The sequence below is a fragment of the Prunus persica genome, chromosome G1 (assembly GCF_000346465.2).
Source record: "Prunus persica cultivar Lovell chromosome G1, Prunus_persica_NCBIv2, whole genome shotgun sequence".
NCBI classification, from domain to species: Eukaryota; Viridiplantae; Streptophyta; class Magnoliopsida; order Rosales; family Rosaceae; genus Prunus; species Prunus persica.
Genome location: NC_034009.1, coordinates 10,599,737 through 10,625,328, shown reverse-complemented (window position 1 = coordinate 10,625,328; position 25,592 = coordinate 10,599,737). Strand labels below are relative to the sequence as shown.

At 37.0% G+C, this 25,592-nt stretch overlaps 2 protein-coding genes across 4 annotated transcripts in view; both read left to right on the top strand.

Annotated features, from left to right (window-relative positions):
* LOC18788375 (putative E3 ubiquitin-protein ligase LIN-1) overlaps positions 1-25,592 on the top strand; it is a 29,276-nt gene that overhangs the window by 3,164 nt on the left and 520 nt on the right. Inside the window, exons 6-17 of one of the 3 annotated variants that reach the window (XM_007225255.2) lie at positions 397-538; positions 771-1,016; positions 1,105-1,399; positions 1,616-1,737; positions 1,877-1,996; positions 2,262-2,393; positions 2,498-2,620; positions 2,692-2,802; positions 2,878-3,024; positions 3,098-3,223; positions 3,304-3,420; positions 3,585-3,910. In XM_007225255.2, coding sequence (XP_007225317.2) covers positions 397-538; positions 771-1,016; positions 1,105-1,399; positions 1,616-1,737; positions 1,877-1,996; positions 2,262-2,393; positions 2,498-2,620; positions 2,692-2,802; positions 2,878-3,024; positions 3,098-3,223; positions 3,304-3,420; positions 3,585-3,602 — 1,699 coding nt within the window. In that variant the 3' untranslated portion in view covers positions 3,603-3,910. Of the gene's footprint in view, positions 1-396; positions 539-770; positions 1,017-1,104; positions 1,400-1,615; positions 1,738-1,873; positions 1,997-2,261; positions 2,394-2,497; positions 2,621-2,691; positions 2,803-2,877; positions 3,025-3,097; positions 3,224-3,303; positions 3,421-3,584; positions 3,911-25,592 lie in introns of those variants that run through there. The other 2 variants (XM_020556645.1, XM_020556651.1) reach the window with 2 other exon arrangements.
* On the top strand, positions 12,633-24,654 carry LOC18789351. Its single transcript, XM_020564726.1, has 23 exons — positions 12,633-12,722; positions 12,805-13,365; positions 13,601-14,806; positions 14,954-15,008; positions 15,269-15,281; positions 15,371-15,598; positions 15,696-15,912; positions 16,030-16,381; positions 16,545-16,748; positions 16,943-17,045; positions 17,296-18,520; positions 18,640-18,993; positions 19,139-19,376; positions 19,565-20,433; positions 20,704-22,107; positions 22,192-22,260; positions 22,344-22,415; positions 22,493-22,582; positions 22,659-22,727; positions 22,975-23,058; positions 23,137-23,232; positions 23,307-23,612; positions 23,708-24,654. Exons 1-23 carry the CDS (start codon positions 12,633-12,635, stop codon positions 24,443-24,445), a joined length of 8,643 nt encoding a protein of 2,880 aa, XP_020420315.1. The 3' UTR covers positions 24,446-24,654.

Here is a 25,592-nt window from a genome sequence, read left to right as displayed (position 1 = left end):
TCATTTTCATATAATATTTTTTTTGGTGAACTGGAGGGGAAAACCCCAAACACACAAAACAAACTAGCCAACACAAACCAAGCGGGGTCTAGACACCCCATTTTCATATAATATTTTGAGTACTTTCTTGAGAATTTTAAATTTCACAGGTTTCATTGTCAATAAAATATATCACAAGAGTATAACATACACATAGTTTAACCCTTCAAACCGATGCATGTAACTATAAGCTTATTAATGACTGAGCATCAATCTTGCGTTCTCTTTTTACAGAAAGTTAGGTGCATCTATTTTATGTTTGAGAATATTAGATGGTACAGTTAAGTAACCTAGTTTTCTTACACAGTAATTCTAGTCCTATGAGGCTCTCGAACATCATATTCTCATTTTTGTCAGGTCATCGGCTATTATCTTTTTGAAGAGGCTACACCAAGAAGGAAGCACCAACATTATGAACTCACTCATGCTATGTGTCCAACAAATGCAACCTCAATACCAACTTTTGGCAGCAAATTTGCTGCTCCATTTAGATACACTGGTAAGTAGAATGAATATCATCAAGCAAATGTGCAACCTCAATGCCAACTTTTGGCAGCAAATGTGCTAGTAATTACATACATGTCCAAATTTCCGAGGCCTAGGCAATAGAACGAATATCATCAAGCAATGCATCTTTCTTTGTAGAGGAGATTCCATCAAATCTAATCATTACATATGAATCTAACTCAGCTCACCACACACTCTGATTGACATCAAATGAATATCTGCAGGATAACACCACTTGTAAGAGTGTATTCAGAGACGAAGCAATGCAGGTTATCCTCAAGTCAGTGGCATCTGAAGAAGGTTCTGATACACAGCTTTTATCTGCATTCATTGTATCGAATCTTGGTGGAACATATTCTTGGACAGGGGAGCCATACACTATAGCATGGTTGGTTAAAAAAGCATGTTTGACTTCCTCGTATCAACGTAATATGATAAAAAACATTTATTGGTTGGATGATTGCTTAGAGGTGAGCTTTCAATCAACATGTGGTGAAATATAAACTACAATCTACCAGTAGAAAATGTACCAATAGAGAATATTGCATGAATTTGCAGGATGCTGGAACAGACTCATGGTGCAGCAAAATTGCCAGAAGCCTCATTAATATTGGGAATCCTGTCTTCCATTCTTTAGAGAAGGGTCTAAAGAGCAAGCTAAGAAGGGTTTCTAGGGACTGTCTAACAGCCATTGCGTGGCTTGGATTTGAAATTGCAAAGAGTCCAGAAAGCATTAAATTTTCTGCCTGTGAGATCTTACTTAGTGGAGTCGAGGAATTTTTGCATCCTGGAATGGAGCTAGAAGAAAGAGTTCTAGCATGTCTCTGCATATATAACTATGCTTCTGGCAAAGGTAGTTCCCTTGTAGTAACAAAAACTTGCAAAAATAAAATAAAATTTAGAACATCAGTTAGCTTTTATAATATCTACATTAGCATAGCAACCTGCTTATAAAAAGTCATGAGATAGTCAGGAAAAATTCAACAACTTATGTCAGAATTTTGAGACTGATAGACAACAGTAAAGACTCAATTTATTCCATGCAAATGTAAATGGTTTCATCATGTAGGGATGAAAAAATTAATTCATTTCTCGGAAGGAGTGCGAGAATCACTAAGACGATTGTCAAATGTAACATGGATGGCAGAGGAGTTACATAAAGTAGCTGACTATGTTCTACCAACCTTATCAGTGAGTACTCAACATTCACTTTGAAGAATTTACTCAAGAGCTTGTAGATTATGCCATCAGTCTATTCATGCGTTTAATATCTACCATCAGTAACAGATTTATGCAATGTTTTGTTGGAATCATTATAATGGTAAAGCAGCGTATCTCGTGTGTTCACACACAAATCCTTGAGGTTTTTATCACTTGCAGTGGAGCTGTGTGCGCCCTCATCTATTACATGGGATTTCTTTACAGTGGACACTCAGATGGTTCTATCAAGGTGAGGAATTAACTATCAGCTGCTTCCTACACAGAGTAACCATATTTGGTTATTTCACTTTAATAATGTATGCATATTCTTGTTTCTTGGTAAAGAATCTACTTGGATAAAACATTCTATAGCTAAGCATATATTAGGGTGAAGCGAGGAGAGGTCACTTAATAGGATCATCTGAGACCTCTGCCACAAACTGTTGCACAGCCAAAATGCTTAGTTTTTGAGTGGCACAAGAATCTAAATCAATGTATGTGTGTGCATTCACTAGGTCTGGAACATCAAGGGGCAATCAGCCACCCTTGTATGGGACATGAAGGAGCACAAAAAGGCGGTTACATGCTTTTCACTTTTCGAACCAGGAGACAGCCTTATAAGTGGATCACTGGACAAAACCATCAGGGTATGGTAAAATTTTACCGAAGAAACACTTTCTTTTCATCATGAAGATCTGCAATACATTAACAAACACTAAACTAAACTGCAACATGCAACTTCCTTCTACAGGTATGGCAAGTGGTTCACAGGAAATTGGAGTGCATTGAAGTAATTGCAACAAAGGAACCAATTCAGCACCTAAATACATACGGCCAAACAATATTTGCAACTACTAATGGCCATGGGATTAAGGTAATGACTATAAAATCCATGGCAACCTAGTACTAAAGTGTCTAGCTAGAAATGACTAATCTTTTTTCCAGGTGTTTGATGCATCAAGAAAGGTCAAGGATAATTGCAAGAATAAAAAGGTGAAGTGTCTGGCAGTGGTTCAGGGGAAGATTTATGCAGGGTGCAAGGATTCAAGCATACAGGTTGGTTTAAACGTATTGTTTAAAGAAATCATGCTTTGATTGCAACAACACTAGGTGACATCTCACTGTTTTTAGGAGTTTTCAACTACGAACAACCGGGCCCAAGAGATCAAAGCAGCTACCAAATTTTGGAAGCTGCAAAAGAAGCCCATTAATGCAATTGTCACATATAAAGATTGGCTTTACAGTGCAAGTTCAGTTGTGGAAGGTTCAAATTTGAAGGTATGGATTACAATTAGAAGCTCACATTGTGAGAGAGAGAGCCTTCCACTTATTAAAAAGGGTATATATGCAGGAATGGAGAAGACACAGCAAACCCCAAATGTCGCTAAAAACCGGCAAAAGAGAATGTATAATGGCAATGGGAATAGTTGAAGACTTCATATACCTCAACTGCAGCTCAGCAACAAACATCATTCAGGTAAATGACACTGTTGGGGCACACAACAACAACATCTTCTTTTAAATGCGATTTTCAGCATACACACTTTGTGAAAACAGATATGGTTAAGAGGGACTCAGCAGAAAGTGGGCAGAATTTCAGCAGGAAGCAGAATTACCAGCCTCCTCACTGCCAATGACATTATCCTATGTGGTACCGAGACGGGTCTGATCAAGGTGTGTACATTAAACCTATCTTGTTTTTTTTTGGTCAAAACATTAAACCCATCTATGGACCGAAAGGTTTTGCATTAATCATAACTTACACATTACCGGATTGGAACAGTTTTTTTTAAAATATTATTTCACACTAAATCTGCTATAATTTCAAACTAAAACAGGGGTGGATCCCCCTATAGCATGAAATACATCAGCCAGCACGTCTGTGACAGCAAAGAAGGATGATGCTTCATATTTATGCCGTATTTTCAAATACAGTTGCATGTAAAGAGCTATGTTGCGCCATTGGCTGCTAAGTACGTAATATGCGATATCATTGTTTGTGCATCGTATTTTGTATTCAACATGTGTACCGAAAATGGTGGTTGATTTACCCATAAATAGTGATAAATAAGATGAACAATAGTCATCAAATTTGATGTGCTAAGAATGTAAAACCCATCGAAAGAGAAAGCAAAACACCCTAGCCTCCCTTCTCTCTCTCAAATCTCTTTTCCTGTGTTCCAGGGAGGGGTGGAGGAGGTCACTCCTTCTCTCTCTCTCTCTCTCTCTCTCTCTCTCTCTCTCTCTCTCTCTCTCTCTCTCTCTCTCTCTCTCTCTCTCTTTCTCTCTCTCTCTCTCTCTCTCTCTCTCTCCCTTACCTCCCCACTTATTTTCCCCTTCCCCATCTACTGGATTTGGTGTTTTAATTGTGGGGGGTCTACTTGTGTCTAGATCTGCTTTGGATTTGTGGTTTTGTTGGTTGGTGATTTAGTTGTAGGGTAAATTACTTAAATGGTTCTCAAACTTATACTTGATTTACATTTTGGTCCCTCAATTAAATTATTCGTTCAAATGGTCCATCATCTTTATATTATTCGCTCCATTGGTCCTGCCGTTACATTCTGTCAATATTTCCGTTAAATATGAGGGCAAATTAGTCATTATTTACCCTAAAATTAGGTTAAATCTAACAGAAAATTAGACGGTAGGACTACTGGAGCGAATAATATAGAGTTGATGGACCATTTGAACGAATAATTTAGTTGAGGGACCAAAATGTAAATCATGTATAAGTTTGATGACCATTTGAGTAATTTACCATTTGGTTGTAAGGTGACTGGCTGCAATCTCGGTGGTGTTCTCTGTCTCTAAGAAGGCGACAACGACGGTAGTGGCTCTGTTGGTTTTTGGTTGTTTGTTTGCATTTTTTTTTTGTGGGTAATAATTGCATCAACTCCTTGTGAGTTGGGTGTTTGATTGTTTTCTAGTCTCAACTTGTATTTTGTACTTATGAGAGTTAAAAGTTGTAGTTATATTGGTAGATTTGGGCGCTGTGATTCATGTCTGGTTTGTTCAGACATGCGGCTTTAATGCTTAAATTTCTATGGCCTTTTATAGTCTGTATCTGGATTAACCCTATGTGATTTATATGCTTCCATATTTGTATTACCACTTTGTGGGCATTTTTATTTACCTTTGTGGCTGATGATCTTTGTGCTTAATTTATGAATATAATTATCATTTTTCTCTATAAAAAAACGAACAATAGTTAAATTCTGTAAAAGATAAAATTAAATTAACAGTATTAAATTCTCTAAAAGGTAAAATTAAATTAAAATTAGTTAAAGAAATATATATATGGAAATTTTGGATATGGTCAATTGAAATTAGCAAATTTTCACATTTTTAGCATCTACTCAATACCCCAAAAAAGATGCTCCTTATCACCAGCCATGACCCCACTGTTGATAGCTTCTGCAATCTGCCGACAGCAACCGTCGACAGCTTCTGCAATCTACTAGCAGCAATCATCGACGTCTATCAACAACACCTTCCCACATGTGTCGACAACTTCCGAGGCTTGCTGCCGAGACTCCTTCCGACACATGCCATGCACTGATGCGCATTAGCAAAACACTTACCACAAGCAAAAAAAAGAAAAAGAAAAAAAGAGCCACCTCATAAGTAAATGTGTTAAATAGACCAAGCTGGCCATAGTATGGCTCGGCACGTCACGTATCTTTGGGCGGGATGTACAGGCCTGAAACTCAACGGGCAAGCCGTTTAAATTATATTTATTTTAGAGAAAAATAATACATAATATTATTATATTTATATTTTAAATTCAAATCTATTTCTTTTCTCTAATAATATATATATAATTAGGGGTGGGCACGGTCCGAATTGGTTCGGTTTTACTCTTAAACCACAGCTGAACCAATAAGAAAATAACGGTCCGGTTTGGTTCGGATTAGGCTAAAATCATAATGGAAACCGAACCAATCCAAACCACTTGTAATCGGTTTGGTTCAGATTGGTTCGGCCGGTTTGTGCCTAACACAAAACCATGCATTTTTCAACCTGCTCTTACATTATAATGCTAACATTTTGCCATTAAATCATTCCATTCCACCAAAGGCTAATACAACATCATTCCATTAATTCAAAGGTTATCCAATGTCTAGCATGCATCTAAGTTCACAATTTCCATCAAAACAAACATTCTAAAGTAGTAAAGTTCATAAGAAATTAATACAAGATGATAAAACTAAGAAAAGAAAGGCTGCCCAAAATACAAGTTCATAATTTTCATTTAATCAAAAGTTGTCCAGTTTCCAGCATGCATATAAGTTCACAATTTCCATCAAAACAAACATTCTAAAGTTCATAAGAAATGAATACAAGATGATAAAACTAAGAAATTAAAGTTAATTAAAGGCTGCCCAGTTTTCCAGCATGTCCCCATACTGCACATAAAAGCAGTTTAATCAACACAAATTTTAGGATATAAGATGATCAAAATAAGAATTGAATAAGAAAATTACCATAATTGCAAGGTTGTGTGGGATATCACAACAACATAAATGAGGATTTTCAAATGCCAAAATATTTGAGAATCAATTAGCAACAGCTGTCCAAAATACAAAGTGAAGTTGGCTAGTTTTCCTGAAAAGCACTTGCATAGGAAGTCAGCTACTAGTACTAAAGCACCCCCTCCTAGACAGAAGAGCCTCGGCTAAGAGAGCAAGACTTCGGTAAGTGTCAATTTACTAAAAACAATTGGAACACTACTTTTAACAAGACTTTGTTGCAATTTTTTCCATGAAAAGGGAATTTTCAGGACAGGGAGAAGATGAGAGTAGAGAAAGCCATTCGAATGCTTTACGGTCGCTTCTAAATTTTCAATTGGTTTTCACATGGCCTAACACTGAGAGTGTTTCTCATGAGATGGAACAAATGGACAGTGGAGCAATTTGAGAGGCTGAATAACTTTGGCAATGGAGGCGTGGTTGTTATGGAAAGAGGTTATGGTGGAAGGTAATTAATTAAATCCTCTGCTGCTGTGTTATTTGGAATTGAGACTCAGAAGTTAATTGCTAACTTTCAAATTTGAACTTCTCAATATAATATGATCATATATATAGATAAACCCACAACTAAAAGTTCATTCCAAGAAATTGAAATCAGAACATCCATCAAAAGAAAAATATGTAGATAATCAGAAATTAAATATTAGAACAGACACTTCTTGGGCTTCTCAAACATCAATCAACTGTGCGACGATGATGCTGGTGTGCGACGATGACGCTGGTGTTCGACGATGACACTGCTGTGCGGGGATGACGATGGCTGTGCGATGATGACTCTGGCCGTGCGACGATGACGATGGCTGTGCACCGATGACGATGGAGGTGCGACGCCAAAGAGATTTTTGCTATGTGAGAATGGGTTTGATTGAAGTAGTGGAGGTTGTGGTGGTTCAAATCAATGGTGGCTTTTCTAGGGTTGAAGTGGTTGAGTGAGGGAGGCTGCATAAGGAAGACAACTCTGGAATGCGTTGAGTCTGAAAATAGATGGGTTGGAGTCCAATTCAGTGCGGCTGGGTGTACACTAACACTTCTAAGTAGCCACTCAACCATTGACACATGTAAATTAATATATATATAATTAATTAATATTTAAACGGTTCGGTTCGGATTAACACAGTTTTTTTAAACTTAAAACTGCAGCTGAACCAAATTACTCCGGTTTGGTTCGGATTTTAAAACTGTTGACTTTTTTAAAGTCAAAACCAAATCAAACCGAAAAATACGGTTTGGATCGGCCGGTTTGGTCGAATCGGCTGGATTGATGCCCACCCCTATATATAATAATAATTTTATTTTTCAAGTTTCAATTTTAAAATTCAAACAATAATTTAGTCATTTTCTATTTAAATGTACTTTAAATAAAGTTATTGGCCTATTTTTTCAACAAATAATAAATCTTGTTTGTATATACATAATGTACAAAATATTTAAATGAAGTTGTAAAAAAAAAATTACAAAAAAAATACAATACATAAATCAAATTTGGCGTGCTCCCATTTCGGTCCGTTTAGTGGCTCGACATGAGCACGACCCGATTCGGTCTGTTTATTACATGACCTGGCTATAAATGAGTTAGGTCGACCCAACACGACCCGTTTGACACCTCAAGTAAATCAATCACATTAATTTCAATCAAATTGATTTCTTCATTCTCATTTGTATTACTCAAAGTTAACCATTTAAAGTGTACGGTCCATTAGGTTCTAATTAGCAAGGCAATGGGAAAACGTTAGAACTCTTTCTAATAAAATGAAATTAAAACCCTTTTTTAATTCTTCCTTTATATGGATTGATCACTATCAATCATAGGACTTCCATGAGCTACGAGTGACATCTAGCAATATATCAAAGTTACCCAAGCTTACAAGAATAGATGAAGAATCTATTCAGTTGGATTTGCAATACAATACAGTCATTCTCTTGTACAATATTGTAAACATTAGGGAATCTACAGAGGCGCAAAGAGGTGCAGTTGCAACTCTCCTCGCTAGAAACTTCCTTGGGGATGTCGGAATTTGTCCCTTTGCTAGTTGTTCAACTAAATGCCTCAAAGACGTTGTTTTGTTTGCTGCTATGTGAGACCCTGAATATTTACCTTAGATTGTTGGGCTCGATCTCACGAGCATGTAGGAGAAAACGGTTCATCAATCGGAGCTCCACAACCCAAGTTATGAATTTTCGAATTTTTTCTAGAATTAAAGTTGAGTTGTAGAGGCTCTTCGAGGAAGAAGAAAGACTCCGCGCGCTTCTCACTTTTGATTCTTTTTTAAATGGTTCATAGCAAGCTGACACATGTACATTTCTAATTGACCTAACTTAAAAAATTCAATAAAAACTCATATGTGTGTCAAAAAATTCACCGAAAATTACCCCGAACTTTTAATCACATGTACTTTTATCTTGTGACCTCCAAATCACATGTGCTTTTGGTTAGATTAATTGGTATTGACTTTTGTTAGATTAATTATGTAATTGACATGGATTTTATTCATATTTGATATGAATTTTGGTAAACTAATTGTGTCACTGACGTGGATTTTGTTCATATTAATTGATATTCCATACAGACTATAATCAGTTAGTAATACACGTAAAATTCTTATTTGTTTTAATTATGAATGACATTAGTGTTGTCTAAATTCTAAGGGCATTTGGTTGTCTAAATTAATTTTTGAATTTTTAGCCTTTTTTTTAAACACGCTACATGGATATTAGACTTGAACCTTGGACCTTGCTTGAGTCTTTTGCAAATCACTAATTGCAAACCATATTATTATGGTACAGATTGACTCCATATTATTATGGTACAGATTGACTCCATATTATTATGGTACAGATTGACTATGTCAAACCTTAATATGATTAATAACCACATGTGATTTTAAGGACATGATTAAAAACGATATTCTAAAGCAAGCTCAAATACTTTTGTCAAAGATTTACTTAATCACATCTTGAAACATTCTCATTCTTTATTGAAGGTAAAGCTTCCTTATTGTATTATTATTATTTATTTAGTGTTTATGAAACCACTTTTTAAAAAAGAAAAACAAAAAGAGAAAATGATTTTAAAGTCCCTTTATGACCTTGAATTGTTAAATTAATACAAGCAATTAAAAATATCTCTTTCTAGTGTGAGCGGAGGAAACAAATTGATATGCATGTCCACTTTAAACGTAATATCCGTGGATGTCACTCTTGGGCATGCTTTCTATGTTTCTTGGCTTTTGTTTGTTCCTGTGATGGTAGGGTAAAGTTCCCCATTGCCTGGTCAACAAGTTAACTTTCTTTAGTGTGCGAGCGTGCCACTGCTAGTAATGAAAAATCCTAGCAGATTTCGAAAATAGATAACTTGCGCCCCAAGTTACTGATTTCTAAACAAGCAAATGTGAATTTGGGTGAGGAATATCTCCCAAGTAAGTTCTTTTCTTGCCTCAGGCTGGTGATGACTTCACAATTTTTCACAGTACAATATTGGTAGTTCTGGCTAGAATAAATGATGAGAAAATGAACTTTTTTTTGGCAGAACTGCTTTTTACAAAACTCAAAAGGGAAAAACTAACTCTAGAAAGACAAAAAGAATGCTGGACTTCCATTTTTTCCTGGATAGATGCTTTTGATCCGGGCTAGACTGGGTATGCCTGTGCTGGACTAGACTGTCAGCAACTTCAACTATCAAGTTTCAGCTGTAAATCGATATCAACGTTCGAGTTTGGCAGAGCTTTAATCTATTTCAAGCCTTGGAAGGCTTTTTGAACGGACAGAATTGCAGCCTCTTTAGTCTGAAGGGGGCAGAAGTGGCTGGATTCAAGGATTACTGAGCTGGAACTGCACTGTGATGCTTGTTCTGCTTGATCAGGGCTCTCCATAAATTTGTCAAGGTTTTCATATTTGTAAAAACCCAGGCTCTGCTTGTTTTGGCTTTTCCTGAACCAAATTTGCAAAGAGAGAAATCTCGTTTTAAATGAATTTTCTCTAAGTCTGAAACTGATTTCTAGCTGGCTTCTTTCTTGTGGATCAATGAGCTTTTAGTTGCTTCAGTTTGTTTGAAGGTTCTTTGAGATCAAGTGATCATTTTGAGTTTTTGTCTTTCGACTGATTTTTTTGGTTGTTTGATTGATTGTCTCTGCTCTGTTCACCCTCTCTTATATTTATAAGAAATGTTTTGGAGTAGGGTTTCTCTTTTATTAATGGGCGGCAAAAATTCTCAAAAGATCTCTTATTTTTAAATGCAAAGAAAACAGGGGTTCTATTAATTCTGGCAGATAAACCCTCAATAGTTAGTTCCTAAGGTAATCACTTCCCTGTTTTTCTTGAAAGAAAACCTACACTTTCTTTAATTTCAACTGCTTTTTGTAAGAGCTCAACTGTGACAGTTAGTTTGATTTTCCATTTTGAACAACTCACTGCTTCCTGCTTCCTGCTTATCTCCCAAACTCAGTCTGCTTATCTCTTGAAAATGGTGCATTTCTTTGGAGTAGATTTTTCTCTAAGTATATAAAAAGGGATTTTGATCTTCTGGTAGCAGAGATTTTCAGAGATGTCTTTTTCAAACCTGCCCTTATTACCTCCTTATCAATCTCAGTTGAAATTGCTGACTTTTCAAAGTTCAGGCAGTCACATGGGTTTGCCTCCAATTTTGGGCCTTTCTTCTCTTTTAATCATGCTAAGCCCAGGTTGAGTTTTGAAACTGTGGGCTGATTTTCCTTTTTTTTCAAAGCTCAAATGACAGATTCTGGGCTGGGCTTTCTTGGATTTGGGCTTTTGAATTCAACTTCGATGCTAATCTGCTTGGGTCCTGAGATTGCTTCGTTATTCTGGGCTTCCAGTGTTGGGCCGAGTGTGTAATTTTGACCAATTTATTTAGGGATCGCTGGTGGCTGTCCAATTTTGACATGGGCTTTTGATATTTAGACTGGGTGTGCCAAATTTAGGCCCAAACAGCTTCATTTTATTTTATGTTTGAATAAAAAAACTCCATTAGAAATCAATCATTGTAACAAAAGACATGCACCCATGATCGATGTTACTGTTGGAGAATGAGATGTCATAATATCTGGACCGACTTGTCTAATATGGTAAAGTCGCGTCGAAATACACGATAGTATACTTTGGATGGAAATTTTGTAAATAATACAGTAGAAAGAGGCTAAAAGCGTTTCCAACTGATATGTCAAATTGCCACGTGGGCATGAAATGACAAAAATTGAAGGTTAAAGTTGTTACAACTGAGTAGTCAAATCCTACATAGATTTAAAGGCTCGAAGAGATATGTCAAAAATAACATATCAAAAAGCTTGATGTCAAATTTTTTTAAATATTTTTTTAGGCATGGATCCTACTTTCATGTACTTTCTTTTAAAACTTTATGCATCATATACGCCCCATTTGCTTTTAAAAATATAATAAAATAATATGATATTTGGCATTTCAGGTGGAGTTAATTTTTTTTTCAAAGTGTCAAATTGCCACATAAGCCATCAAATTCAAATTTAATATTTTGCATTTGAGAGCATTTCCAACTGATATGTCAAATTGCTACATGGACATAAAATGACAAAAATTAAATGTTAAAGTTGTTCAAACAAAGAAGATATGTCAAAATAACATATCAAAAAGCTTGATGTCATTTAATATTTTTTCAGTTATGGACCCTAGTACACTACTATCATTTAATATCTTTTAAAACTTTATGCATTATATGGCCCCATTTGATTTTAAAAATATAAGCCAAATTGCTACATAAGCCATCAAATTCAAATTTAACATTTTGCATTTAACATCCCCTAGAAGATGCTCTAAGAAGAGCAAGCGTCCTCATAATTTTCTTCGAAAATGTCCGAATATTTTTGCATGTTTTTTAATCATCGAAGTGTAAAGAGAGGACGTTTTTTTGGGTCGAAGTAAAGAGAAACCTTTAAGATCAAATGGTCAAGAGGGTGTACAGACCAACCAATTGTTCAAAAGAACTTCCCCGCTAAGTAGAAACCCCGAGTAGTACCACTTCTCTTTCGGCGTTTCTTTTATTGATGAATGGAAGCTGCCTTCCCTTTTGCTAAATGCTAATGTGTTTGTATGTATGTTTCTTGTAATGCATGACAGTGCCCCTCGTACTATTACAAGATTCCTAGACTTCTCTTTTTCTCTTTTGATTGACACTGATCATGTGCATATCTTTTCTCTCTCTGCCTAGCTTTGTGACTAAGAAAAGATCCAATATATCCTTTTATCTCTCTACTGAAGTGGGTTTTTGTGAACTGGGTTGAAAATCATATGCTTTACTTACACTGAATGCATGTAAGAAAAGAAAAAGCCAAGTGTGTGAGTGAGAGAGAGTGACTGAGTGAGTGAGAGGAGATGGAGGAAGCTAAAACAGAACGTTTCAGTGATATCGTGTTTTCTTGGTCGCTTGAAGACATTTTCAATGAGAATCTTTACAAGAACCAGGTATTTTCTTGCACTTCGTTCACGTAATGTTTCCTGAATCGTTTGTTATCTTATTCTGAACCTTTTTTTATTACTGTTTCAGGTGGAAAAGATTCCTGAATCATTTCATTCGGTTTGGCAATATTTTGGGTCTTATATACATCCTTTATTGGAAGAAACTCGAGCACAGGTGCATTCAAGTATGGAAACTATTGACAAAGCACCATTTGCTGAAGTGGTTGGTTTTGAAGAATGCAATCCTCATGGGGTTGGGGCTTACGGGAGAAATGTATATGATATCAAGGTTGATTGCTGGAGAAACAGGTTCAGTGATCGCGGCAAGGAACCATACAAAACTTTGCCTGGGGATCTTTTTGTCTTAGCAGATGCCAAACCCGAAACTGTTTCTGATTTACAAAGGGTAGCGAGGTCCTGGGCTTTTGTTTCTGTCACTAATGTCTCAGAAAATGAGAACGAGGATGATACTACTTCTCTTTATTTTAAAGTCAAGGCATCCAGAGAGTTTGAAGTCAACGATAGCACCCATACATCACTATTTTTGGTTTTCCTGGTAAATTTAATCCCTAATGGCAGAATATGGAAAGCGTTGCACATGTCCGGAAACCAGAAGATTATCAAAGAAGTTTTGTGCACCAATTCTGTGGTAAGACTTTCAAGATTGCCTTCACCAACTTCACCAAAATGTGCATGATCCAAGATGTAATGTAATAGTAATACTCACCACCACACAGCATACTAAATTATCAGTGTTACTTTTTTCATAACTAAATATAATACTACTCTAGTAATTTTGACACATTATCATCCTCTTTAAAGTGTAACAAGAAAAATGGCGTTTGTTGCTGCGATTGACTGAAAATCTTATGTTTGGTAAACAGGCTCAGAAAAACAATTATCTCTGTTCCGAAACAAATGATGGCATCCGGGATAAGTGGTTAGTTGAGAGTTCATCATGGGGATTGAATGAGTCCCAAACTGGGGCTGTTTTGGCATGTCTTGAAATGCTGCATTGTGATTCCAAGCCTACTGTGCAACTTATATGGGGTCCTCCAGGGACAGGAAAAACTAAAACCACCGCTACTTTGCTTTTTACTCTGTTACAGATGAACTGTAGGACTGTTATTTGTGCCCCAACGAATGTTGCAATAACTGAAATTGCTTCTCGTTTTCTAGAGATAGTAACTAAAACAGAGTCCAAGTCCTTGTTCTGTTCTTTGGGAGAAGTTCTTCTATTTGGGAATAAGGAGCGACTTAAAGTTGGTGCACACATTGAAGATATATATTTGAATTACCGTGTCAAAAAGCTTGGTGAGTGCTTGGGGCCAGTGACTGGTTGGAGGAGTTGCTTTGCTTCCATGATAGATTTTCTTGAAGATTGTGTTTCTCATTACCACGTTTTCCAGAAAAATGAGTTAACCGAAGAGAAAGAACATAATGGTGTTACTGAACTGAAAGAGAAAGAATGCAGAAGTGACACTGAACTTATCAAGGGGAAGTGCAAATCATTTCTTGAATTTTTCAGAGATAGATTTGTTTCTACTGCATTACCACTAAGATATTGCATTTCTACCTTATGTACCCATATAGCCAAAAATTACATTTCGGAACATAATTTCCAAAACATGATTTCACTCATACGCTTAGTTGAAACCATTGAATTTTTATTGGTCCAAGATAATGTTGTTTCTGAAGCATTGGAACTCCTTTGCTCTCGTTCAGAATTTGAAAATGTGGCTGAGTCATCATTTGTAGATAACACATTTCTGCTGGGCATCAAGATAGGAGAATGCCTTTCAGTGTTACGTACTCTACAGGATTCTCTTAGTAGACTTCACCTTCCAAATGTTAGGAATGAAGAATCTCTAATGGAATTCTGTTTTCAAAGAGCTTCCTTAATATTTTGCACCGTGTCAAGTTCCTATAAGCTGCATAGAGTGGAAATGGAGCCACTGACAATTGCTGTTATTGATGAAGCTGCACAATTGAAAGAATGTGAATCAACAATAACCCTGCAACTTCCAGGCGTGAAGCATGCTGTTCTTGTTGGTGATGAATGTCAGTTACTAGCTACGGTGAAAAGCAATGTACGTCAATGCTACTTGGTCATACATATACATATATATATATCCTTTGTTTCTCTTATTGCAATTTTTCATTCCACTTCTAATTCATTTGTGTGTATATATATCTTTTTATTCATTTGTGTTTATCTAACTTCTTTTCTTCCATAGGTTTCTAATGAGGCTGCTTTTTGTAGAAGCTTGTTTGAGAGGTTGAGCTCAATGGGTCACTCAAAACACCTTCTGAATATGCAATACAGAATGCATCCCTCCATAAGTTTCTTCTCAAATTCAAATTTCTATAATAACCAGATCCTAGAAGCTCCAATCGTTAAAAAAAGAAGCCATGAGAAACACTATCTTCCAGGGTCAATGTTTGGTCCTTTTTCTTTTATAAATGTAATCGGTGGAATGGAAGAGAAGGATGAGGATGGACATAGTCCAAAAAATTTGGTGGAGGTTTCTATTATTCTTGAACTACTGCAGAATCTGTACAAAGGTATGTCTAGCTGGGGAGTCATGGTCATGTTCTCAATTCAAAATTTTTTTTTGGTTTGGATAACACTGAAAATTTCTCTTTGAATACAGAATGGATTGTTTCAAACCCTATGCTGCTCAAGTAGTTGCAGTTCAGGACAAACTTCGACAGAAGTATGAAAAGATTTATGGCTTTACAGTGAAGGTGAGGACGGTTGAAGGGTTCCAGGGTGGGGAAGAGGATGTAATTATAATGTCCACTGTACGATCTAATAGTCATCAGTCCCTTGATTTTATATCACAACCACAAAGAGTTAATGTCGCTCTTACAAGGGCTAGGTATGGTTTTACTTTTATGTAAACTTGTATGTTTTGCATCATTATTAATGTTTTTTGTTAAAAATAAATAACTAGTCTTCTTGCCTCATGAATTCAGGCATTGTCTTTGGATTCTGGGACATGAAAGAACTCTACTCGATAGCGAATCTGTTTGGAAGGCCTTGGTCCTTGATGCCAAAAGTCGTCAATGCTTCTTTAATGCTGATGAAGACAAGAATTTGGCCAAGGCCATATTAGAGGTGAAGAAAGAGTTTGACCAATTTGATGATCTGCTTAATGCTGACAGCATACTTTTTAGAAGTTCTAGATGGAAGGTAAGCTGTAGGTAGTAATTTATGATTGTATACAACTTCTCAATATTTGTTCTGAAATTGGAATTTCTGGTACATCCGTACTTAGTTTTTTTCCTTCCCCCAATCCATTATCTTTAGGTACTTTTCAGTGATAATTTTCTGGAGTCATTCAAAATGCTAGAGTCAATCCGTCTGAAGAAGTCTGTATTAAATCTTCTACTGAAGCTTTACAGTGGTTGGAGACCCAAGAACCGAAATGTGGGGATAATTTGTGGAAGCTCTTCACCAATCTTGAGACAATATAAATTTGAAGGTCTATATATTGTTTGCACAACTGACATTGCAAAGGATGTGAAATACGTTCAAATATTAAAGATCTGGGACATATTGCCTCTACAGGATATTCCAAAATTGGTAAATCGTCTAGAGAGTATTTTGACAAGATATACAGATGATTTTATCAATCGGGCAACGAGAAATGCCTTGAGGGGTATATTGTTTTGCATTCTCGCTTTTTCTTTTGAACATATTTGAATATATAATAATGAATGCTTCCTTTTTGGAATCATAAAAAGGTACAAATACTTGGTCATATTTTGAAATTATGAAGTAAATTTTTATTTCTCTGTCATTTGAGACCAGTGATTTGGAAGTTCCTAAGAGCTGGCCACTCTCTTTGGATGTTCCCCGGTTCAAGGATCTTAGCATCACTGAAAACCAGAGTGATTTAGTTGGTGGCGACGATTCTGATGGTAGAAATTATGTTGAGAATTCACAGGTCAGCGAGAGTTTGTTGCTCATGAAATTTTACTCCTTGTCATCTGGTGTGGTAAACCACTTGCTGTCCGACCATCAGGGTAGAGAGTTGGATTTGCCATTTGAAGTTACAGATTAGGAAATGGAGATTATGCTTTATCATAGAAGTAGCTTTATAGTTGGACGGTCAGGAACAGGAAAGACCACAATTTTAACAATGAAATTATTTCAGAATGAACAATGTCACCAATTGGCAGTGCAAGGATGCCATAGTAGTCAAAATAGCATTAACCAGAGTTCTTCAGCTACTATGGGGAGAACTCCACTACGCCAGCTTTTTGTCACCGTGAGTCCGAAACTGTGTTTGCCATCAAGAAACATGTTTTACACTTAAAAAGGTGCGTGGATCATTCAACAAAAAGATACTGCATTTTATTTTATTTTGTTTGATTATAAGTTATTATATTGTGAATCATGATACAATAATATTATTCTTTTAAGGGCATGTATGTACCATAACATTTTTTTATTAGGAATGTTGATTTCTGTTCTTGTTCTTGACTTGAATTGTTGTATAAATAAATATCAACATCGCATCAGCCACCAGAAGAGCATAATTTTAAGTTGCTAACTTTTGTACGTCGACAGTTTTGCATGTGGTGGTGGCAGTGATTCAACTGAAAGGAGTTTGATTGATATGGCTGATTTTGATGAGGATGAAGCCCAATTCAAGGATATGAAGGATTCCTTTCATGATATTCCTCCCAACTCTTATCCTCTTGTCATAACATTCCATAAGTTCTTGATGATGCTTGATGGAACACCGAGTGCCGAAATGAGGGAAACAAACTCATACTTCGAAAGATTCCTTGATGCTACAAAACTTACTCACAGTCAATTGCAAAGTTCAAGATCAGTTGCATTGGAGACCTTTATAAGGACAAAGGAGGTTAAGTATGAGAGATTCAGTTCATCTTACTGGCCCCATTTTAATATCCAGTTAACAAAGAAGCTGGATGCTTCAAGAGTCTTTACAGAGATAATATCTCATATCAAAGGTGGTTTGGGATCCATAGAAGCAGGTGATGGTAAACTCACCCGCGAGGACTATGTTCAATTGTCAGAGGGCCGGACTTCCAATTTAAGCAAACAAAAGAGAGAAGAAATATATGATATATTTCAGGCTTATGAAAAAATGAAGATGGAAAATGGTGATTTTGATCTGGCTGATTTTGTAATTGATCTTCACCGCCGTCTGAGGAGTGAAAAGTATGGGGGTGATCAAATGGACTTTGTTTATATAGATGAGGTTCAAGATCTTACAATCAGTCAAATTGCTCTTTTCAAACATATGTGCAGCAATGTTGAAGAGGGTTTCATTTTTTCTGGTGATACAGCACAGACAATTGCAAGGGGTATTGATTTTAGGTTCCAAGACATACGACATCTGTTCCACAACAAGTTTGTGTTGGAATCAAGAAGCAATAAGCTTGAAGAAAGAAAAGAAAAAGGACAAATTTCAAAAATGTTCCATTTGACTCAAAATTTCCGTACCCATACTGGTGTACTGAAGTTATCACAGAGCATTGTTGAAGTAATTTATCGTTTTTTCCCCCACTATATTGATGTTTTAAAACCTGAAACCAGTCTTATATATGGGGAAGCTCCGGTTTTGCTTAAATCTGGAGAAAATGAAAATGCAATCATAAAATTATTTGGAAATTGTGCAACTGGTAGTGGAAATATAGTTGGCTGTGGCGCAGAGCAGGTTATTTTGGTGCGAGATGATGCTGCTAGGAAAGAAGTTTCCATGTTTGTCGGGAAGCATGCTCTTGTCCTGACCATTGTGGAGTGCAAGGGCCTCGAGTTCATGGTGATTATATTTATTGAATTGTGATGCATTCAGTCCTTTAGATCTTTACTATGTTTTTTAGGTTTTTATTTTTAAGTTTTTATTTTTGTTCATTCATGACATTCATGTGCCTTCTATAGGACGTACTCTTGTATAACTTTTTTGGCTCATCACCATTGAAAAATCAATGGAGGGTAATATATGATTACATGAAGGAAGAAGATTTGCTTGACTCAACATTACCTCAGCGGTTTCCAAGTTTCAATGAAGCCAAGCACAACATCTTATGCTCTGAACTGAAGCAATTATATGTAGCTGTTACTCGTACGAGACAGAGATTGTGGATTTGTGAGAATGTAGAAGAGCTCTCCAAACCTATGTTTGACTATTGGAAGAAGAAATGTCTTGTACAGGTTAGGCAATTGGATGATTCACTTGCACAGGCAATGCAAGTTGCAAGCAGTCCAGAGGAGTGGAAATCACAGGGCATAAAGGTTTGCGTAATTTTCTCCTTGTAACAATTAAGATGAATATGATGAAGTAAAGCATTTGTTGTAGTATTATTAGTTAATTTATATTATTCTTATTGTCATGATCATTGTATTCCTTGCATTACAAGCATCATATTGTTCCCCGCAGCTTTATCATGAACATAACTATGAAATGGCCATAATATGCTTTCAAAGAGCTGGTGATACGTATTGGGAAAGAAGTTCCAAAGCTGCCAATCTTAAAGCTATGGCTGACCGTATGCGAACTTCAAATCCTGACAAGGCCAATTCCATTCTTAGGGAAGCTGCTGAAATATTTGATGATTTAGGCAAGGCAGATTCTGCTGCCAGATGTTTCTCTGATTTGGGCGATTATGAAAGAGCAGGTATAACTATTTAACATCTATTATCTTTAGCCTAAATAGATCCGAAACATATAAAATGCAGTTATATTGCTTGTCTCAAGTACAAGATTTTATTTCACCATCATTTAAAATCTTCCATAGTGCTACGAAGCCTGCGGAATTTTGGTTGTAATAAATTTCTTCTCATTTTATAACTTGTATTGGTGCAGCTTGGATTTATATGGATAAAGGTGGCATGTCTGATCTGGAAAGAGCTGCAGAATGTTTTTCTCTAGCAGGATGCTACAAAGATGCTGCAGATGCGTATGCTAAGGGCAATTTTTTCTCCGAGTGTCTCACTGTTTGTGCCAAAGGAAAACTGTTTGAAATGGGTTTGCAATACATCAATTATTGGAAAAAGCATGCAACAGAGGACTGTGTTGTGGCTAGACGAGGTGAAGGAATAGATAAAATTGAACAAGAATTTCTAGAGAGCTGCGCACTTCACTATTATGAGTTGAAAGATAACAGATCCATGATGAAATTTGTTAATGCTTTTGATTCTATAATTTTGATGCGGAACTTTTTGAAGAAGTTAGATAGCCTTGATGAGCTTCTTTTGTTGGAAGAAGAACATGGAAACTATCTTGAAGCTGCCGAAATCGCAAAGCTAAAAGGTGATATTCTACTCGAAGCTGATTTTCTTGAAAAGGCAGGCAAGTCCAGAGAAGCGTCATTACATATTCTATTCTATGTGCTTGCCAATTCTCTTTGGTCAAATGGCAGAAAGGGCTGGCCCATACGACATATTTCACAAAAGAAGGAGCTTTTATCAAAAGCCAAGTCATTTGCTAAGAATAAAACAGAAAGCTTTTATGAACTTGTTTGCACTGAGGTTGATATTTTGTTAAATGAGCAGAGTGACTTGGCTTTGATAAAAAATCATATGAGTGTTTGTCAGAGGCATAAGAGTATTAAAGGTGAATTATTATCGGCTCGAAAAATATTGGATGCTCATATTTCTTCAAGCTCCAATAAGTATGTGTGGGAAACGAAGTTGGTTGATGATGATGATCTGATGAAGTGCTCTGAAAATCAGGTATCTATAGATTCACTGATTTACTTCTGGAATTTTTGGAAGGATAAAATTGCTTTAATAATTGAATATCTAGGATGCCTTGAAACCCAAGATATTAATTAATACAAAAGCTACGGGGATCTTTGTTTTGATTACTTAGGAGTGTGGAGGTTGTATCATAATCTTAGTCCAGTCTATGTTTTACTCATATCCGATGCGGATTGGATTCGGGGTCTGGACAAAAGATGTTTTAAAAAACATGGAAATTTGGTCTCCGTTGATGTTCACCAGCTTGTCTCAGCTGCTCGTAAATATTGGAGTTCAGAAATGCTCTCTGTTGGCATGAAAGTTTTGGACAAGCTTGAAAATCTTTACAACAAGTTTCCAAAGAAGAATGCTGATCCAGTGTTTTGCCAAAGCAGGTGCCTTACCCATATTTGTGAGGTCTCAGTATATCTTTTGCAATCAAAATGTTTGAAGCTAAGGGATCAAGATACGGAGAGATTGCAGAGACGTGTAAAGTTTTCAACTGAGAGTGTTGTTACGAACATATTTCCTATGGATTGGAGGAGTTCATTGAAGGAGAATATGATTTCTCTCAGAAGAACTGATGCTCTAAAGAATGCGCTGGAACAAGTAATAGTTGAGTATACTAGCTCCAAGACGGAGCTGTCTTTTGGGCAAATTGGAAGGCTTGTAATGGTTATTCTCGGGTCCGGTAAGCTGAATAGTGAACTATACGAGAAGCTTGTGGAAAAACTGGACCGCCACCAGCCATGGGAGGAGTTCATTGAGAATCTCTGTGGGAATATTGGCCCTGGAAACAGCAGTCAAGAACCGAGAGAGGTGTCTGTAATGTTGAAGTTTTGTGATGCTTTGGTTGATACTTATAATGTGAACTGGAGGGTTGTTAATGATTACATATCACCTGGATGCTTTTTGTACCTTGTGGAGCGCCTTGTGATTTGGGCAACTTGCTTCAAGGGTTATGCTATCACTACAAGTTCTTGCTTTATTGAGTGGCTGATATACCAAGAAGAAGATGCCGACGTAAGTTCCATAGTTGCTGATGTGCAACCATCTTTGGTTGCAATCCTTAATGTAGTTCGGGAGTGTGTTTTTAATAAGAGGGATATGGTTGATTGGATTAAAAAGACCAATGAAAATTGGAAGAACTATTATTCGCAGCTCATATTGAGATTTGTTGTTGTGTTATGCTTGGTTTATGTGAATTTTGGTACGGGTCAAGATATACTCTATGATTTGCTGGGGAGGGGCTTTATCACTGAGCAGCTACCATGGGAATTTTATGACGCCCTTAAGAGGAGGAGGATACACAAATCTTTTAGTATAAATGTGAGTGTGCTTGCTGCAGCTTTTCAGAAGATCAGTAATACTTTGGTAATTGCAAGTTTCGGGTCCGATTGTTCAAGGTTCTTATGTTCAGATGCCATATTTGTTGACATGAAGGCCAACCGTTCCAGGGATGACATACTGAGGAAATTGTTTCCTAAACCACATGTACTACAAGCTTCCCAAGATACATCTGTTGAATCAGGAGCCAATAGTTCTAAGATCCTGCCATCGAACTCAGATGTGGTGGAACCATTAGAGACTGGTGATGCTGGGGGCGTGGCCAGTCACTCTATAGGTGAGAAACATTGCACAGATATGCCTTCAACTGCTACTTCTAAGGTATGACTATCTTTTGGTCATTTTAGCTCTTTATTTCGCTTGCTAATTCACTAGTTGGTTGATCCATTTGATTATCTTTTTCAGCCTCAACCAATTTCAAGCTCAGCCTCTCAACCAAAGGCTTCCGATACTCAAATTCCCTCTAATCCAGAGGTAGTTGGAATTGTTCATTGTCAAACCATTATTTGGCATCTTCCTTAATTATATATAATCCTTGCATTTCTGTAATTTTCTAGCCCAAAGAGACTGTACCAGATCCTAATGCAGAGAAGGCAGATGCAAGTGCTAGTTCTGTTCAAGGCACTGAGGTATTGGCTCTCAACCTTTGACTTTTCTGAATGGTCTCTTGATTCTCTTCTGACTTGATCTTATTACCATATTTTAGGCATCAAATCAAGTTGCAATCTCCCCCCAATATTCCTCTCAAAAACTAGTGATCGATGAGACTATTTCAACCAGTCCGATTGACAAAGAGGTAACAAAACTCGCTCTTTTGCTGAACCATTGATTGGCCCTTTTCTTGATTCTAAAAACTCATCCCTTGCTTGCAGTCTCATACAGTTATAGATACAACTCCTCAATCAGAGGTTCTTGAGACACAAGTTGCCTCTACTTCAGAGGTATTTGTAGTTTTATTTCCATGCTAACCATTACTTGCTATATAATGCCTTTTTGATTGGTTAGATAATTCTAATCTCGGCCGTTGGATTGCATTCATTAGATATTTTGGTAGATTTAAATGCATAGATGCAATCCAACAGTCGAGATTAGAAATATGTGACCAATCCTTAACACAAAATACTTATTGGAGAATCACTCTAATCAATCTTTTTCAAACATATAAACCAATTGATGCATCCCTCCCAGAAATCCAACGTTGATGAATTGGGGGTAAGGGAAGAAGAAATGGCTGATCAGACTGAAGACACGGGTTCCGTCCCCCCCAAAGAGGTAACTCAATCAGCCTTTCTCAATTCATTCCCTTATGTTAGCCCTAAACTTATATTAACTCCTTGTTCTGCTTTCTAGGAGGAGGTTTCTTCTTCCACCATGACCCAACAAATAGTCATATCAGAAAAGACAAGTGTCAGAACTGAAGAAGAGTTGGGCCACTCTGAGCAAGAGGTAAAGCTTAACCTTGATAACTTTCCTGTTTTTACCTTAACAGAAAGTGATATGCCTGATTTTTTTCTTTGCAGCTCTCAAGTGTTGAAAATCTGCCCCTTCAAGCTGAGAACATAGAGATGGAAGCAGTGGAGCACTTGATCAAACCCAGACTTTCTGTCGTCCAACCTTCCAAAGCTTTTGACCCCATCATCGAGATGGTATGGATGGCTAATGCTTCTCATCTTAACCCGAAGGTCCCTGAAGGCACCGTTGGGCAGATTGGTCCGATTGATACTCAACCCTCTCCAAGTCATGTTGAAGGTTCTGATGAACAAGCCACAGAAAATGAGCCTTATGTCGCCTCTGCTCCCATTCAGGAGACCTGTGTAAGTGCTTCAGTAAGTCATTTCACCCTTCTTCTTGTTCTTCTATTTATTTTTATTTATTCTTAATCTTTTCATAAGGTGACTTTAAACTTTCTCTACTGCTGCAGTCTGCTCCTGCCTTGGATGTTCCTCCCATTAATGCCAATACTCATGGACCAGCTAACCCTCCTGTCACTTACGTGATCAAGGATTATGATGATCATAATCCTGATTCACAAGCTCAAAACAATCTGACCAGGCTATCGAAATTAAAGCAATCTATTGAGTCCTTATCCTCGAATACTCAATCTAGTGTAATCCAGGCGAAAACATTCATGATGGAATGGATGACCAGACCTTTCGATCATGTCCGAAGTTATGGAGTTATGTCAGAAGTCCATCAGGCCCTCAATGTGCTAGCTCAGTCTGATCACAAGCTCTATGAGATCTTGTGTTTTGCCATGGACCAGCTAGACCAACTGAGAGATGCCTTGAGCCAGTATCATGACAGTCTAGACTTGGCTTCCAATGCAGAGTACACGGTGTCAAGGTTCCAACAAAGCTACACTGATAGAGATGAAGCAATTGCTAATGGAGAAAGCAAGGCCACTGAGATTCAAGAGGTCGATGCGGAGATCAAGGGTTTGGAAACTGCTCTCCAACATGCTAAGAAAAGGAGGACCCAGTTGGCCAAAGAAATAAATGAACAGCTGGGTCGAGCTGAAACTCAAGACAAAGTAGTCAGGAGTTTGGAAAGCAAGATACTAACTTTCAAACTAGCCATTCGGAGACCAGCCATGTTGCTCAAAGAAGCTGAATTCAAATTCCAGAACTGCTTGGAGATTTTGAGGGACATTTTTGATTGACATTGTTGTCATTATTTCTGAACAATCTTTTTGTAATCGTCTTACTTTTGCCATAATTCGGCTTTCTCTCTTCCCTGTTATATTATCTTAACCCTGGCTTGTTTTGCTTTTGTTCCGTTTTAATCAAACTGTTGGTATTTCAAGCCAAAGGCAAGACTGCCATTATTAAACCTATATAAGGCATGTATTTCATTTTTTTATGAATTTGAAAGTATGCATGTGTTCCTCTAAAGAAATTCATACCAAAAATGAGTCCATAAATAAATATTACACTTTTTTCTTTCACATAGAAAACATATTTAGTTCACTTCAATACCTAAATTACCAATATCTTTGATTCCATTTTTTTAATAAGTGATATTGAGGGAGGAGAATCAAACATAAGATCTCGGATGGATGGATAGATACTCACAATTATACCTTTATTTATCTGTTTTCTCTTTTGGAGACCCAAACCTCGTTATAGAAAACTTGTCAGAGCTTAATATGTTTTCCTAATTTCCAAGCACCCTGTACAGGAAGCTGCAGGATTTAGTGCCTAAAGAAGCCCCTGAAGTAAATCATTCTATGTCACTTGGCAGCAGATGCCCAATCAATTTAACTTTAACTATTTTAGAACACAGAGATGAAAAGCCAAACATCCTTCGGAGTTGCTACGTAGAGAATGAGTGTGCATCTCAGAAGAACTATAAGATCAACCAGATGGATCACCAAAGAAGTAATACAAGGAGAAAACAGAATTTGCATACCCCAAAAAGCTTTCTTGAAGTAAGTTTATGTTAACGCAGCTTTCCTTTCCTAGCACACACGGAAGTCAACTTCACAGTCTCCTCCTAGCATTTAGCTTTTCCTGCTGTAAATCGGATTTAGTTTATATTCTGCAAAAGATTCCAAAAGTGAACTACTAGGTATCACTGAAAAGGCAATTTCAAAACTATTGCACTTGGAAGGATTAGGAAAATGGGATGAAGATTGTGCTTTAGAAGTTACAACAATATATGGAACTATTAGGCAAAAAGAATGGAGAAAAATGTGCTATCTTGAAAGACATGATATTGGATCAACTGCTAGCAGGTATTTCAACTTCAAAGGAGGAAATGGTTATAAGGGCATCATTGTCCATACCAACCAGTATTGTTGCAGCAAA

Bases quoted from the DNA above. Each gene is read 5' to 3' on its own strand.
- LOC18789351 (XM_020564726.1), top strand. From the start codon at position 12,633: ATGGAGGAAGCTAAAACAGAACGTTTCAGTGATATCGTGTTTTCTTGG. The intron at 14,807-14,953 runs GTACGTCAATGC...TTTCTTCCATAG, and splicing joins TAGCTACGGTGAAAAGCAAT to GTTTCTAATGAGGCTGCTTT. The intron at 22,261-22,343 runs GTAGTTGGAATT...GTAATTTTCTAG, and splicing joins AAATTCCCTCTAATCCAGAG to CCCAAAGAGACTGTACCAGA.